Source organism: Danio aesculapii, chromosome 2, assembly GCF_903798145.1.
Source record: "Danio aesculapii chromosome 2, fDanAes4.1, whole genome shotgun sequence".
Lineage (NCBI taxonomy): Eukaryota > Metazoa > Chordata > Actinopteri > Cypriniformes > Danionidae > Danio > Danio aesculapii.
In genome coordinates, this window is record NC_079436.1 from 41,333,817 (window position 1) to 41,350,878 (window position 17,062).

The following is a 17,062-nucleotide window of genomic DNA, read 5'->3' on the forward strand; positions in this document are numbered from 1 at the left end:
TATTATTCCTTATATATATATATATATATATATATATATATATATATATATATATATATATATATATATATATATATATATATAAACAAACAGTTGAATATTGTGCATGTCTCTTATAATACACAAAGCTGGGTCGGTACCTTAAAATAGTATGCGTTTGTAACTAAAAAGTCCATATTAATAAATGTTCTCTGTGATCCCGTTGGGGAGAACCAGATTGCATACGTTTTGCAGTGCAGATTGCATAAGTTTTATATATATATATATATATATATATATATATATATATATATATATATATATTTTTTTTTTTTTAACTTGTATGTATATAAACAAATATTATTTAATATTAAATATTATTAATTATTATAAATGATAAACGTATATATAAACATTTTTTAACTATTTTCCCAAGTGTATATAACCTATAGGTTACTACTGTAAGAAAATATCAGCATTCGGTGCATACTTTAAGTATCACCCTGCTTGAAATGACCTGATCTAATGCTGTTTACATAAGCCTGTTCCCTAGCAGGTTTGAGCTACCAAAACTTTTGCTGTGACAACAACTCTCGGATGGGTTTTGAAGAACTAAGTGATCCTGGATTGTGTCAAATTGTGTCAAAACTTAATTGAGTAATCCACATATGAGCAAAGGACCCCGGCATACAAGCATCAAAACATACCAGCATATGCAGTTTTTTTCCAGCAGCTGCTGCTGGGTTACCATGAAAGATACACTATGTAACTATTATTTGAAATCATGAGAGAATGTCATAAAAACTAACTCTCAAACTGTGTTTTGGACTAATCATGAAGTCACTTGTAGCGACAACTCAACCTCAAACCAAAAAGATTTGTGGGCAAAAGGGGGAAGCGTCGCACCTGAAATAAATCCTTCACTTTGCGTACCATGACATTTTTTTGTACTGGTTACCCTAGATTCATAAAACGATGTTTGTCAGCAGCCAAACGATACCAGGCAGTATCCGAAATCGCCTCCTGCACGCATTCCCTGGTCGCAGTCATTGCATGAATAAAACGCTAGTCCACTTAAAAGAGTGAGCGAAAACGTGAAGGGATGGTTTTGTTTGCTGACTGATAAACTCTCAGACGGATTACAATTTCAACTTCTCATTCAGACCCCTAGACGGTTAACACATACCAAGTACTTATGTATGTCATGTATACAGTGTTCAAACGTTAATTTAACATATAAACATATTTTCAAACTTACGATAAAAGTCCGCTGCGGATGCCATCTTGTGTTCGGACTGAAAACCGGAAATTAATTCCACGCCTGAACTCTAGCCATTGTATGGAAGCCCGTTCCCGCCACTGAATAAAATAAATAAATAAATAAGTACATTATATTAAAAAAAAATTAAGTCAGAATTCTGAGTTATAAAGTCAGAATCGCAAGTTATTAAGTCAGAATTCTGAGTTATTACGTCGCAATTAATAAATCTGAATTCTGAGTTATTAAGTCAGAATTCTGAGTTGGCCCGTAGCCAGCCTGGTGAAAGGTGTGGTTCTTTTTTTTTCTCCAAAAGTGGACCATTTTTGCAGTTATACGCCTCAGTTTCTATTTAACTATGAGATTTAAATACTGCATTCTAGTTGCAGTTTTGTTGGATTTGCTAGTCAGATGTCACCAAATATTTTGATGTAATAAAAATATTTCCTAAAAAATTGCAAAAAAAAAAAAAAATATTAAAACAAGACTAATTTTTTTAAATATAAATTTATTACATCATATATCATTAGAAAAAAAAGCGATCTGTTAAAAGTTTTAAAGTAAAAAAATCTGTAGCCTACTGTCATTTATTAGACAAAAAACAAACTGGCCAGCACATTCCACAGTCCTCAATCACAATTTGGCCATTTCAATAAAAAATTATAATTAAGACATAATAATAATAATAACAATAACAACAACAACAACAATAATACAACAACAATGAATTCTTCAGATTTTTTGCCTCTTTGGTTAAAAAAAAAAGTACATTTTAAAATTCCTGGATGTCAACAATAGCAAAAATATATTCAACTTAATTTAATATGGTCTGTTTCTAGAACCTCATGGATAGGGGCAGATTTTCATCTGTTAGGAAGTGAGTAACTTCAGCCTTACCCGGTTTGGCAGTCTTTTTGAACATATGTTCAATATTGAGCGATAATGACGCCGCTGCCTGTTTTTTCTGCCTTTCTTGCTCTTTTCGACCCGCAGCGTGACTCAGTATTGACGTCCCATCAAAGATTCAAACGTTACTACTACTACTACTACTGGTTATGTCACGTGACTCGCGTCACATTATTGTGGCTTTGAGGCTCCATGGCAGGGGTCACCAAACTTGTTCCTGGAGGGCCGGTGTCCTGCAGATTTTAGGTCCAACCCTAATCAAACACACCTGAACAAGCTAATCAAGGTCAAAAGCTGCAGTCACACTTGACTTTTCTTCCCACAGACTTCCATTCATACACACGCGAATACGTCAGACCGGAAACGCGGGGTCATGCGTTAAGTTTCGCAGGTTGCTGCAGTGCAAAGTTCATGCTTAGTGAACTCTGACCTGCGAAATCGCATCACTTGACTGCGTGAGACCAATCGAGGATCAAAACAGGACCTCTCTGGACAGAAATTTAAAGCATGGAGCAATCGCTCGCTTTAATAATGTCTAATCATCTTGTTTAATCCCGCCCCTTTTCGCAGCGCCGCACGACAGAATTTCGCACACACAAAGCCCGGTGTGACCGTAGCTTTAAGCTGCGGTCACACTTGACTTTTCTTCCCATAGACTTCCATTCATACGCACGCGAATGCGTCAGACCGGAAACGCAGGGTCATGCGTTAAGTTTCGCAGGTTGCTGCGGTGCAAAGTTCAAGCTTAGTGAACTCTGACCAGCGAAATCGCAACACTTGACTGCGTGAGACCAATCGAGGTTCAAAATAGGACCTCTCTGGGCAGAAATTTACTACATGGAGCAATTTTTTAAATATCTAATAAACTTGTTTAATCCCGCCCCTTTTCGCAGCGCCGCACGACAGAATATCGCAAACTCAAACTCTAATGTGACCGCAGCTTTAAGCTACGGTCACACCGGGCTTTGTGTGTGCGAAATTCTGTCGTGCGGCGCTGCGAAAAGGGGCGGGATTAAACAAGCTTATTAGACATTTAAAAAAGCGAGTGATTGCTCTATGTTTTACATTTTTGCCTAGAGAGGTCCTGTTTTGATCCTTGATTGGTCTCACGCAGTCAAATCATGCGATTTCGCAGGTCAGAGTTCACCAAGCTTGAACTTTGCACCGCAGCAACCTGCGAAACTCGACGCATGACCCTGCGTTTCCGGTCTGACGCATTCACGTGCGTATAAATGGAAGTCTATGGGAGGAAAAGCCAAGTGTGACCGCACCTTAAAGCTGCGGTCACACCGGGCTTTGTGTGTGCGAAATTCTGTCGTGCGGCGCTGCGAAAAGGGGCGGGATTAAACAAGCTTATTAGACATTAAAAAAAGCCAGCGATTGCTCTATGTTTTACATTTCTGCCCAGAGAGGTCGTGTTTTGATCCTCGATTGATCTCACGCAGTCAAGTGATGCGATTTCGCAGGTCAGAGTTCACCAAGCTTGAACTTTGCACCGCACCAACATGCGAAACTTGACGCATGACCCTGCGTTTCCGGTCTGACGCATTCGCGTGCGTTTGAATGGAAGTCTATGGGAGGAAAAGTCAAGTGTGACCGCACCTTAAAGCTAAGGTCACACCGGGCTTTGTGTGTGCGAAATTCTGTCGTGCGGCGCTGCGAAAAGGGGCGGGATTAAACAAGATGATTAGACATTATTAAAGCGAGCGATTGCTCCATGCTTTAAATTTCTGTCCAGAGAGGTCCTGTTTTGATCCTCGATTGGTCTCACACAGTCAAGTGATGCGATTTCGCAGGTCAGAGTTCACTAATCATGAACTTTGCACTGCAGCAACCTGCGAAACTTAACGCATGACCCCGCGTTTCCGGTCTGACGTATTCGCGTGCGTATGAATGGCAGTCAATGGGAGGAAAAGTCAAGTGTGACCGCACCTTTACTAGGTATACTTGAAACAATCAAGCAGGTGTGTTGAGGCAAGTTGGAGCTAAACCCTGCAGGGACACCGGCCCTCCAGGACCGTGATTGGTGACCCCTGCTTTATGGGATTCGAATTACTGGCCAGTTATTTAAAATTACACTTTATTACAATTTATTTGAATTTAAATATATTATATTAATTATATAATAAATATATTATATAATAACAAATTACATAAAATAATTAAAAGGACAAATTCTGGACCTTTTGGCCGTGGATGGTGGTTCCCCCCTCCCCCTCAGAATTGTGACTTTATAACTCAGAATTGTGGCTTTAGAACTCGGAATTCTGACTTAATAACTCGCAATTCTGACTTTATAACTAGGGATTTTGACTTAATAATTTTTTTTAAATTCAGTGGCAGGAACGGGCTTCCATACCATTGAGTGTATCGATGTGTTTTAAACTGGAAATATTGCCCTCAGAAGGGCACTTCAGTGTGAAAACAAAACAATCATGTCTGTCATATTAAAGTGTCGTTCCAAAGTGCTCAAAACCACTTGTGAGTAATAAACACTTCAGCCCTCCTCCATGATTCTTTGTGCAGGACAGTTGTTTGGTGTCAAAGAACGAGACTCAGAGTTCGACTTTAACTGTTAATGCATGTAGGCCTACATGTTTTGTATTTTTTTAAAATAGACTACTACTGTATTATTTAAATGAGTTCTAAATAAAAATGACAAATTATAAAATACATTTAAATTAATCCATAGAAACACATTTAAAGTGCATGCACAATCATTCAGAGTGCATTTTTGCAAGTCAACCAAAAAGTCAAAGGCACACCTTGATCTTCTTGTTAAGATGATGCAGAAGTGTGTTCCCAAAAAATAACCTTTTTTGACCCCTGCACCATTCATCCCTTCAAAGCTGTCACTGCAGAAGGTAAACCTTCAAGTTGTAGGCTTTTCACCTTATTCTTCACGTACGAGTGGGCGCAGCCATTGGAATCTTTTTGGCTCGAGACTTCCGGTCTCATTTACTTCCATTCATTTTTAGACGTTAAAAACAGCTCTGTTTGCTGCTTGATGTTGCAAACTGATTTTCTTATTATATTATTCTACATTGTCTGTATAGTCATGAAAACACTTGCGTGTAGAGTAAGTAGTTTGACTGTTTTGTGCCGTTTATTATTCATAGGACACCACAAATAAATAGCTGCTCTCTTAATTAGTGCATTATTTAAGGGTATGATCACATTTATGATGATTAGATGATCATAAACAAACTATATCTAAAGCAACCAACCAACGGTTACATGGTGTCGCTTTAAAACACATAACTGAACAAAAAGAAGTACTTGGAATCTATTATAGCCCATTTAATACATTAAAAGTATTACATCAATAATACTGTGGTAAAACGACTGCCTGATTTTCCATAGAAATCCTGATCACTACGAAACCGTTAGTTTATGTTGTCTGGCAGTGTTTTGTAGGGGTTGAGGATGCCTTTAGGATCCAGCATGGCTTTAATGCTGCCCATGAGAGCGACTGCCTCTGAGGGTTTACTGTAGTAGATGTAGTTTCTCTTCTTTAGACCAAGCCCATGCTCTGCACTGATGCTGCCTTTCCACTGAGATGTCCACTCATACACATATGGCTCAATGGCAGCCAGCAGAGCAGGGTCTTTAGAGGAGGAAGTGATGTTTAGATGAAGATTTCCATCCCCTGAAACAAAACAAGAAAGTCACATTTGATAAGTGAATGGACTGAAAAACAATACTCAACATCAATTCCAACTGCCCAAAATCTGACGTTTGATAACTAGTGTCAAATACTGTAGTAAATGCACACCTTTACCTGAAGCAGAAGAGAAGACTTTGGCAAACTTTTACTGTTTTTTTGGCACACAAAAGTGTCCTTGTAGCTTTGATTATAGTTGGTTCCTTACAGTTGGTTCTGATTCATGTTTTTGGTTCCTTTTATGAACGTGAGGGTCAGAGAGCTCTTGGATTTCATCTAAAATATCTTAATTTGTGTTTCTGAAGATGAACAAAAAGTCTCAGGGGATTGGAATGACGTGAGGGTGTGTAAAAAAAAAAACACTTAATTTTCATTTTCGGATGAACTAACCCTTTAACTGTTGGCCTAATTTTCTGACTGAAACTCTCCGACAACAGGCTGCCATTGTAAGAGAAACTCACATTATTAGCATATTTAGCACTGAATAAAGCACATGAGGTTTACTTAAGGTGATCATTGTCATAGTTTTCTGTTGTTCAGCTGTGAGAAATAGAAGCTGTTTCTAATATTATAATTCGAGGTATTGGTTAGGACAAAAACTCCTTTTAAAATGGAGAATATTCCTTCTATCAGGTGCCGTTGCTTTTATTTAGAACACTTAAATCACTCGTTCCTGTCCTCAATCTGGCAACCTGCGCGTGCGTTTGTTTTGATCCAGGTGTGCAATACCTACTTCAACCACTGGGTGTCAAACTTACATACTGCACCTTTAAGAAAATTGGGAATGAAAGCCCCGCAGTGACCAAACCTCTCATCAAAAGACTAGACTAACTTTTGCGTCTACTCAAAGTTCACTTTAGTAGTGAAAAAAAGCTTAATTTATTTAGGTTCAATGGCAAACAAGTTCATCATCAACTTAAAATAGCCCAGCAATTATTAAAAAAGAAAAAGGCAAGCATACCAACATGTCCATAGCCGACAACATTCTTGGCCATGTCTCCAAGGTGCCTCCTCATGTCTTGGACTAAATCGTAGATCTTCCCCACAGGAAGGGAGATGTCATATTTGTAGGTGTATCCTTCATGCGTCAGAGCTTCTGTGACTCTCTCCCTCAAAGACCACAATGCCTGTGTGTGAGACGAGAACTTCAGCGCCACACAGAACAAATGCCAAGTGGAATTTAGATAAACAACAAAAGGGAGCAGAGTGCCTTGATTTTTGTTGCCTCTGTCGCCACTGTCCCGTCAGTGACCAGAGATGATGTCATGACTTCTTCAAGGAAGTGGTGTAGTTTTTCTTCATCGTGGGTGGCGTTGGATCCAGCAGTCTCAATGATGATGTAAAAGGGGCATTCTGTAACACAAATTATTGTGCTTTATGACATATTTAAGAATCCAGTGATGCACAATGAGAAATATTTACATTTACACATTTGGCAGACGCTCATTCAATTTATGACACACCATGTTTTATCAGTTCCCGATGATCTGCCTGTTTTGAAGCTAGTGCCATTACAGCCTGAACTACAGGATCTCATGATCTCATTTAGGATATCATTACCTTTTCTGTTGTTTTGATAATTAATTTTATCCAAATGTCCATGGGTCAAAAACTCAAAATGAGTTTATCATCACAATATTTAGAGCTTTATATATTTAGTTTTTCATAAATTAGACATGTATGTATGTGTGTATGGATTTATTAATGTATTTAGAAAAATAAATGCTGGCTATCATACATTTTTAAAGGGATAGTTCACCCAAAACATTTTGCATAAAGCTGCAAACCTATAACTACTGACCTCCATTGTATTGGTTTTTCTACTATGGAAGTCAATGTTACAGATTTTCAGCTTTCTTCAAAGTATCTTATTTTCTGTTCAACAGAAGAAAGAAACTCATAAACGTTTGGAACCATTTGAGTGTGAGTGAATAGTGATTAATATCCATTTTTGGGTGAACTATCTCTTTAATAGACCACTAAAATGTCATTCTGTATGAACTAGTTTATATACCAAAACATATTCACTCACTCAATTTCCTTTGGCTTAGTCCCTGATTTATCAGGGGGTCACCACAGCAGAACGAACCACCAATTACTCTAGCATATGCAAAGCATATTGTTAGGTACCTTTATATATTTTACTTTTTTATTTTACATTTAAAACCACTAGGTTTTACGAATGTCAACAGGATGTTTTATAAGTAAGTAAAAGTTATTTAACGTAGTCACATTTAGTATGATCACTTGCTATTTCCATAAAGTTTCCATCAACTTCAAAAACTGATGCTAATATGTACCTGTGATGGGGTTAGTGAGTTTCAGATGCTTTTCTAGAAGGTTCATACAGGAGGCATCTAAAAACTCAAAAGCAGACAGAATCTCTCCCAGCATCCCTCTACAACACTGAAATGTTTCCAGTAGTTGCTGGAAGCTGGAGCACCCTGCAGGACACACAAGGAACTGCGGTGAGCTGATTTAGCCACAGGTTAAAGATAAATACAACAATAACAAAACAAGGTTGCATGCAAGCAAGCATGGTGGATGAAAGGGGCAGCCAAAGGGGTGGTTCTTTTTTCTCAAAAAGTGGACTTTTTTTTGCAGTTATCGCCTCATTTTCTATTTAATTATGAGCTTTAAATACTCCATTAGGTGACATTTTAAGCACTATTTTAGCTGAATTAGCTTGTCGGATGGTCATCAAAACCATAATTTTTGATGTACCGAATATATTACATAAAGATTTATAATAAACAAATATGAAAAAAAACTTATTTTTAAAATACAACGTAATTACATCATATATCATTAGAAAGAAATGTAGCCTGCTGTCATTTATTAGACAAATAACAAACTGTCCAGCACATTCAACTTTCCAGAGTCAGAATTTAGCCATTTAAATTAAAAACAATTAAAACATGACTACATTTACGTCATATTCTGCGTGGTCTTAAAACCTTCGATGGGTTATTTCCACAATTTATGATGGAACAGTAGTCAAAATAGGATAAATGAGAAAATGGGGGCAAAATTTCTGGACCAATGGCAAATTCTGGACCTTTGTCAGTGGGGGATAGGTCTTTTGAACCACCCGAACCCCTAAGGGCCTGTTTATAAGTCTGCCACAAAGTCTTTAAAACCTAATCGATTCTGAACAATGACTATCAATGATTTTATTGTTCGACATTCTAAAAATCTGTGCAGACTTTATTATAATAAGAATAAGAATGCTTATCTAAACTTAATTGTTATTATTACAGTTATCATACTTGATGTGAACTGCACTTACAAAGTATCTGCAGATTTCTAGGAGTTATAAAACTTTTTCAGACTGTTTTAATACCACAACGAATGAAATGTATGACCATATGTATAGTATAATTTTAGAGTTCTGATTTGCAGCAAAAAAGCACACAACATCATTTTTATGGGGTTATTTCATTCTGGGTGACAAAGAGACATAGATTTTGAAACGGAAACAAAATCTTCTTTGTGGGGTCAGTTCGATTGCAATTTTAAGACAGATTTAATACATTTTAAGACTAATTAAGGCTAATTATCTTTATACTTTAGACATTTTAAGGATCTGCGGATACCCTGCCTTAACATCTTAGCAAGTTTGAATTGTGCTTTCATTCTGATGTGTTCTTTTACCTAAAAAGGCTACATTGACAGCTTTAGGCTTGCGGGGACACAGGATGGAAACAGCAGTAATGACTCCTAATGTCCCTTCTGAGCCAATGAAAAGCTGCTTGAGGTCATAACCCGTGTTGTCCTTGCGAAGTGTGGCCAGACAGTTCAAAACACGTCCATCTGCCAAAACCTACACAAACAAGAAGGATAAGAAATACAACTCAGAGTCATTTAGGGACATTTGGATCTCTTTCATCAGAGATGCTTTATCATCATTTCAGGTCAGTACTGCCTGTACCCAGAGAAAAATATGTATTATTATAACAAGAAGGTTATTTCTGACTCTTGAAGACTACAGCCTACAACTGAAGCATGAATGTAGATGTAGTATCTAGACTAATCATGCATTTTTTAACATCATCATCTAATCAAAGTTGCCAGTGCCAACTTACAAAGATGACTTCAAATTATTATTAAAATAGGACAAAATAAGATGGTTGTTGAGTTTATGTTTGTTTTTTGTTTTCACAAAATGCTACATTATTCAATCCAGAATAAACAGTATGAGTTGGCTTTTTGTATAATTTAAAAAATCTTATTTTGGTGGTCCAAGTGAAATAAAATGGCATGCCAATTTTGGAAGAACACCAAAGGTGTGTGAATGATGAGCGTTTTTTGTGAACTATCCTTTTGAAGATTTGCTCAAATATAAAAATAAAAGTCAAATAAAAAAGTTTTATTGTAGTTTAATTCTCTTTTAAATAATTTTCCTTTTGCAAGTAACTTAAGTTACTATACTGTACCTATAAAGATTGTTTATTATCTTTTCATTTTTTTAATTATTTTTCTTTTTTAATATTCATCCCTTTAAACATTTGCTCAAATAACAAAAAAAAGTTTTTATTGTCTTTTAATTGTTTTTAATTACAAGACAATAAAAGAAGAAGGGGGAAAACAACAAGATTAAGCAATGTAAATCCTAGCTGCCTAACTGGAAATGTCATGCAAATCAATAAAATCTTATAATTATATATACACTACCTGACAAAAGTCTTGTCGTCTATGCAAGTTTTAGGAACAACAAATAATAACTTGACTTTTAGTTGATCATTTGGTATCAGAAGTGGCTTATATGAAAGGCAAAGGCCTCTAGATTATGCTTATTTTACCAAAATAAAACATGATCATGCCTTGATTAATTATTTAATTAGGACAGTAAGGTCCGACTTGGTTTAGACAAAAGTCTTGTGATTTAACAGAAATAATGTACAGTATAGAATATAAAGTCATGGTGCAGTGGAAAAATAACTAATATTGTGTATGACTCCCATGAGCGTGGAGGACTGCATCGACACATCTCTGCAATGACTCAAATAATTTATTAATAAAGTCATCTGGAATGGAAAAGTTCATCAAGATTTTTTGGATTCATCTTTAATACCTCCTCCTTTATCTTACCCCAGAAATGGTTAATAATGTTCAATGTCTGTTGACTGGGCTGGCCAATCTGCACCACTTTGACCTTCTTTGCTTTCAGGAACTTTGATGTGGAGGCTGAAGTATGAGAAGGTGTGCTATCATGCTGAAGAATTTGCCCTCTCCTGTTGTTTGTAATGTCTTGGGCAGCACAAATGATTTGATACCTCAGGCTGTTGATGTTGCCATCCACTCTGCAGCTCTCTCGCATGCCCCCATACTGAATGTAACCCCAAACCATGATTTTTCCTTCACCAAACTTGACCGAATACTGTGAGAATCTTGGGTCCATGTGGGTTCCAATAGATCTTCTGCAGTATTTGTGATGATTTGAATGCAGTTCAACAGATGATTCATTGGAAAAATCTCCCTTCTTCCACTTTTCCAAATGATCAACTAGAAGTCAAGTTATTATTTGTTGCTCTCACAATTAGGATCAATGACAATATTTTTGTCAGGTAGTTTACATCAAGCTCTATATATTTTATAAAGCTAGGCATTTTGAGTAAAAGCAGTTTTTTTACAATCCTTCTCAGGTAAAAAAAAAAATGGGGCATTTAAATATTGTTTTGGGCAATAGAATATGACAAGAACACTGCTCATTAATCACACATAAATAAATGTAAGTGAAGTTATTCCAAGCCTATATGAGTTTTTTTCTGTTGAAGATATTTTGAAGAATGTTGCTAACTAAACAGTGAACGTTACGACTGAATTCTATGGTCAAAAAAAAACTATGAGTTAATGTTTACCATCACTTTTTTTGGCTAATAGCATTCTAATATATTCGGTGTTTAACTGAAAAAAAAAGGTTTGGAATAACTTGAGTAATTTTTCCTGTGAATCTCTTAGAGGTAAATGTGCTCACCACTTCCAGGCCCAGAACTGTCCCTCTAAGTGAGCCGTAGCGCAGGAGTCTGAGACCACCTGCGTTAGTGGACACATTCCCTCCAATATGACAGCTTCCCTTCGCTCCGAGATCCAGCGGCATGATGAAGTCTCTCTCCTCTAGATAGTGAGACAGGTTTTCCAACACACAGCCAGCCTGACAGGTGAGGATACCTGAAAGTCAAGCCAATCTTAGTAAAAAAAATTATTAAAGTGACACATTACACACAATACCACTTTCCTGATAGATTTTGGACTTTTCAGCTTTTCGTAAAGTCTTTTGCAGTAAAATGTACAGAAATCACATTTATTTTCATGCAATTTTTCAATATGTGTTTGTAAGTTTCAAATACAATAGTTTTTAAAGGTCAAACTTCAAAATGTTCTTCATTTCTGTATTCTGGGGAAAAAAACAATCTTACACTCATTATTTTCTGAATTACAGACTGATAAAAAATTACCAAAATCTCCTTGGTAAAATGTTGTGACTCTAATGTGTCAAAAATGGTTATTATTTTTTATTTTATTTTATTTTTTTTACTTTTTCCTAATGTTCAGATAAGGCTGCACGGTAACTCAGTGTTTAGCACTGATGCCTCACAGCAAGATGGTTGCTGGTTCGAGTCCTGGCTGGGCCAGTTGGCATTTATGTGTGGATTTTGCATGTTCTCCCCATGTTCACGTGGGTGCTCCGGTTTTCCCCCACAGTCCAAAGACATGTGCTTTAAGTGAATTGGATGAACTAAATTGGCCATAGGGAGCGTAAGTGTGATGGTGTAAGTTTATGGGTGTTTCCCAGTACTGGGTTGTGGCTGGAAGGGCAACCGCTGCAAAAAAACATATGCTTGAATAGTTGGCGGTTCATTCTGCTGTGGCGACCCCTAAAATAGAGACTAAGCCGAAGGAAAATGAATGATGTTAAAATTTTTGTGCTAGAAATGTACGCAAATGATCCCATATTTAATTAAATAATACCTCATTCGCATATTTGAGTATAACATTTAAAATATATATTAACAAAGAAAATATTTGCAATCGGCTAATCAATTAAAGTAAGGTGAAAACTATTAATTTTTTTGCCCTAAAAATTTGCTCATTTACATTTAAAGTTGCCATGAAATCAAAACTGACTACTTATTTTTATATGTATACAGTAGTGCTTGTTGTATACACTTCATTATTTCCTAAAAATGAATTTGCCCTCAGAATCTTTAAATATCATCAAATATCATAACTTCTCTCCCCCTCAAAACAACTTTTCTTCACTTCTGGTCACATGAAATGCCTTTAAATCGGGCCCATTAGGGTGTGTTTTGTTTCTGCTCTGAATTCGTCCATTCATCAATCTTCCTTTATTTTGTTAGCTACGCCCATCTTTAAACAATCCAATCAGTTCCCAAACTGCAATTTCTCATTTCATGACTATTTCTAGTGGATCTACATCCCAGCAGTGGATAAAAGGACATCTTAATTTCCATTTCAAGGCAACTTTAACTTTTGTCACAATGACTAATGTCACACGCTTTACGCAAAGTCACGACAGATAATGAGGTGATCTAGCAAAACTAAGATCTAGGTGTATGATCACACCTGAGATGTTGTCGAAGGCGATGACTTGGTTCATTAGAGAAGTGGAAAGGATGATCTCATCAAACACTGGCACACTTCCTCCCACCAGACCCGTGTTTCCTCCCTGCGGACACACCGCCAGATTGCGCTCATTACAGTACCTGTGGAGACACATCGGACGAGCTGACAAAACAACTCAAATACAGCTGTAATGCAGCGTCATCCTGGAAAACTGACCTGAGAACCTCAGAGACCTCTTCTGCTGTTTTGGGCCTCAGGAGAACATCACTACTACCTGACAGAAAAAAAAAAACATCACAATTCATTAAAATGTCACTACTTTTTAATCATTTATGTTTAATATAATACTCAAACATTATGCTTTTTTCCTAAATAGAATTAAATAGCTTTAAACTATTTACTTTATCTTATAAGAGAGAAGCATATTTTATTCACTACTTGCATTCACTACTTTTAAATATATTTATTATCTGTTTTTTGTCCTGTCTCTGTAATGCTGTTGCACTGTAGAAGCTCTGTCACGAAAACAAATTCCTCGTATGTGTGAACATACCTGGCAATAAAGCTTTTTCTGACTCTGATTCTGATTAAATACATTTTGGTATTTCAAATAAAATTATATATGAGCAATTCCATGCAAATGTCAACCTTACCAAGAAAAAAAATTAAGTTTTCACCAAAACATTGAAACCCTTTTTATGTTTTTTGTGTAGGCTTGTATTTTACACTACTGTAAAATACTCAGAAATGTCTCTGTCAATGTTTTCAAACAATTGTATTTGATTTACCAAAATCACACAAGTGGCAATTTCACATCTGTCACATCCATAACAGAGAGATGTCACATCCATAACGAAAGCTTTTTCCTCATAAATGCAAAAATGTCAAACAAAATAAAGTCAATCATGCTTGTTCTATAGAGAGCCAACTCTTAATCTTTAGATTTGCATTGTTTCTTTTGGGTTGTGCAGTTTAATTCACAGAATTTCAACTAAGATTGTTGTGGACTGTAAACTCACTAACTTTTTTCGTCACATCTATAACGCATGCTTATTTATTTTCCTCATTTAAAACCTAAAAGTTGTTTACAGAATGATATTTTTATGATCTTATAACTCTCTGGTTAGTTGTTTTGGAAAATATAAACAGATATTTCAATATAACGTTAACATATACTTTCTCTGTAAATTTATGTTTTGAATTTTTCCTGCAAATGTCACATCCATAACGCTGGAATTGCTCATATGTAGAAAGCACATTAAACACAAGTTATTTTAACTTTGCCAACTTTAATGTTTCAAATCACTTGTCAAAATATGGATAAAATAATATAAAATAGTTTTTCAGCAAAAAAACGTATACATATTTTTTTTAAAAACTATGTAATTTGTCTGACCTCTACTTGAAATGAAAATATATAAAGACTTTTTTTGTAATAGTGATTGATGGCAAATTAGTAGTCTGAAAGTTAATAAATAAATAAATGAATAAATAAAAGTAAAAAAAAATAATAATAAGTATGAAGATTTAAAATAAAAATTATTAGCATTTTGGGGCTTCACTGTGATCCTTAAAGTTTTTTATTATGGCATCAAACTATTCTTGCTCTTCAAATATTGTTTTGTATTGTTTTTTTTAATATATAAATTATTGTTACACTCAGGGTACCCCCGGGATCCTCCAAATGAAATTCAAGGCTTTATAAGACCTATTTAATATCTTTTCAAATGAAATTCAATGCCAACTTCATATCCATTCCGACAGAAGTATGAGGGGAAAAATGTCAAATCTGTGTTAATTTTGAACCCTACAAAATAATTATGTACAAGTGGGCTACTTGAATTAAATAAAACATTTTATTTCAATTATCAGTTATATTACATATGCAACAGCGTGGGTCTTTTAGCATTGCGGCGGGTTTTGGAGTTACATCTGGCAACACTGGGCGAGGTGCACTCAATGTGACGCTGCATGATTTTTTAAATAAGCCTACATTAGTAACAGTTAAGTTTGTTACGGTGTGAACTTGACGGAATGAAAGGCAAAAATAAATTAATAAAATAAAGACCTTTGTAATGAAAACCAAGGCTTTGTATACCAAATTCAGGGCTATTAAAGCCTTAATTTGATGATGACCAAATTTAAGACTTTATCAATGCTTTTAAGACCCCGTGGGTACTCTGTACACTGAATGTTTAGTGTCTTCTATTAACTATGTTAAAATTATACTGTAGTCATTAATTTTTGAAAAAAAAAAAGCAATATATAGTTTTATATATATATATATATATATATATATATATATATATATATATATATATATATATATATATATATATATATATCATATATAGTTAATTTATATATGACACTTAATTAGACTGATAAAACATATAAATCTTTAATGTTACTCTTTAGCGAATGGAAATCTATTTCACCTTGTACAGTCTTAAGCCAGTCTACATTGCTGGACTTCAGCAGGTCTGGATCAGTGATGGTTCTTCCAGGCAGTAGCGCTCTGAAGAAGGACAGATCCTCCTGTGTGACCCTGGAGAAGGGTAAACGTGGAGGAGCAGCACTGGGGTTGACTGGATTGGCTCCCAGTCGTCTGCTGTTGTGCACACCACGATGCTGAGTCCATTGCACTATCAGAGCTCTGTCTTGGGTCTCTCGGGCAGCGACTGCAGTGCTGTACTGAGGACACACTGACCACATATATGTGGACCTCAAAGAGAGTCGTGTGCACTTCTGAAGCATCCCCATATCTGTGCTGAAGAGAGCAGAGTGCTTACTTTCCTAATGGACAATACTGTGCTTATGTACCACTGTGCATAATATAACAGAAATAGACAGATATTAATATGATTCACATTAACTCGAGTCGTATTTACTCTGGGATGATAAAGTAATGAAAAACCTACAAATATATTACAACGCTAGATAGATAGCTAGACAGACAGACAGACAGACAGATAGACAGATAGATAGATAGATAGATAGATAGATAGATAGATAGATAGATAGATAGATAGATGATGTAAGCTAATGTAAACTATAGATTAAAAAACTAAAGATAGATAATGTCAACTAATGGATAGATAACGTAACTGCTAAAGTGACTTGACTTACTAACAAACAAATGTTTGTAACATTTGTCGACAATTTACTGCCGACATTATAGGACTTTATGTCGACGTTTTGCATTAACGTCATAGGATTAACGTAAACAGTTTAGAAACCTCCAGCTTTGGTCATTCTCATTTGACATTCGCTACAATTCAAAATGTTAATGTGCATATCGGGTAGGAGACCTACTGCGTCCGATGTGAAGAGAGCTTCAGTTATCACATTATATCATAAAAGTGCTGGTTCTTCTAACATTATTCTAACATTCTGCCTTCCACATTAGATATTTCAAATGTTTTGGTTAACTTCCTCGTGACCTTTGAGTTTGTACAGCAGAATTGTGCTGAAACAGCGCTCTCTATTGGCCAGGAGCTCGATTAAGAATCCTCGGTGTATACATGTACAGTTGAAGTCAGAATTATTAGCCCCGTTTTTTTCCCCCAATTTCTGTTTAATGGAGAGATTTTTTCAACACATTTCCAAACATAATAGTTTTAATAACCCATTTCTAATAACGGGTTTATTTGATCTTTGCCATGATG

At 35.8% G+C, this 17,062-nt stretch overlaps 1 protein-coding gene across 3 annotated transcripts; it reads right to left on the reverse strand.

Moving 5' to 3' along the window:
• Nucleotides 1–5,230: 5,230 nt before the first annotated feature.
• On the reverse strand, nucleotides 5,231–16,838 carry d2hgdh (D-2-hydroxyglutarate dehydrogenase). 3 transcript variants are annotated; one of them, XM_056467663.1, is made up of 10 exons: nucleotides 16,710–16,838; nucleotides 15,833–16,159; nucleotides 13,611–13,668; nucleotides 13,395–13,534; nucleotides 11,785–11,978; nucleotides 9,462–9,630; nucleotides 8,108–8,251; nucleotides 7,018–7,160; nucleotides 6,769–6,934; nucleotides 5,231–5,792 (listed from the first exon to the last, which is right to left on the reverse strand). In XM_056467663.1, the coding sequence occupies exons 2-10, from the start codon at nucleotides 16,155–16,157 to the stop codon at nucleotides 5,530–5,532; spliced, it is 1,602 nt and encodes a 533-aa protein (XP_056323638.1). In that variant the 5' UTR covers nucleotides 16,158–16,159; nucleotides 16,710–16,838; the 3' UTR covers nucleotides 5,231–5,529. The 3 variants fall into 3 exon arrangements, with proteins under 3 accessions (XP_056323638.1, XP_056323631.1, XP_056323649.1); XM_056467656.1 differs by having other exon boundaries at nucleotides 15,833–16,164; XM_056467674.1 differs by lacking the exon at nucleotides 8,108–8,251 and having other exon boundaries at nucleotides 15,833–16,164.
• Between the last annotated feature and the right edge of the window lie 224 nt (nucleotides 16,839–17,062).

Bases quoted from the DNA above. Each gene is read 5' to 3' on its own strand.
- d2hgdh (XM_056467663.1), bottom strand. From the start codon at position 16,157: ATGGGGATGCTTCAGAAGTGCACACGACTCTCTTTGAGGTCCACATAT. The intron at 11,979-13,394 runs GTGTGATCATAC...CTTGACTTTCAG, and splicing joins CGCCTTCGACAACATCTCAG to GTATCCTCACCTGTCAGGCT. The intron at 5,793-6,768 runs GTATGCTTGCCT...GTTTTGTTTCAG, and splicing joins TGTCGGCTATGGACATGTTG to GGGATGGAAATCTTCATCTA.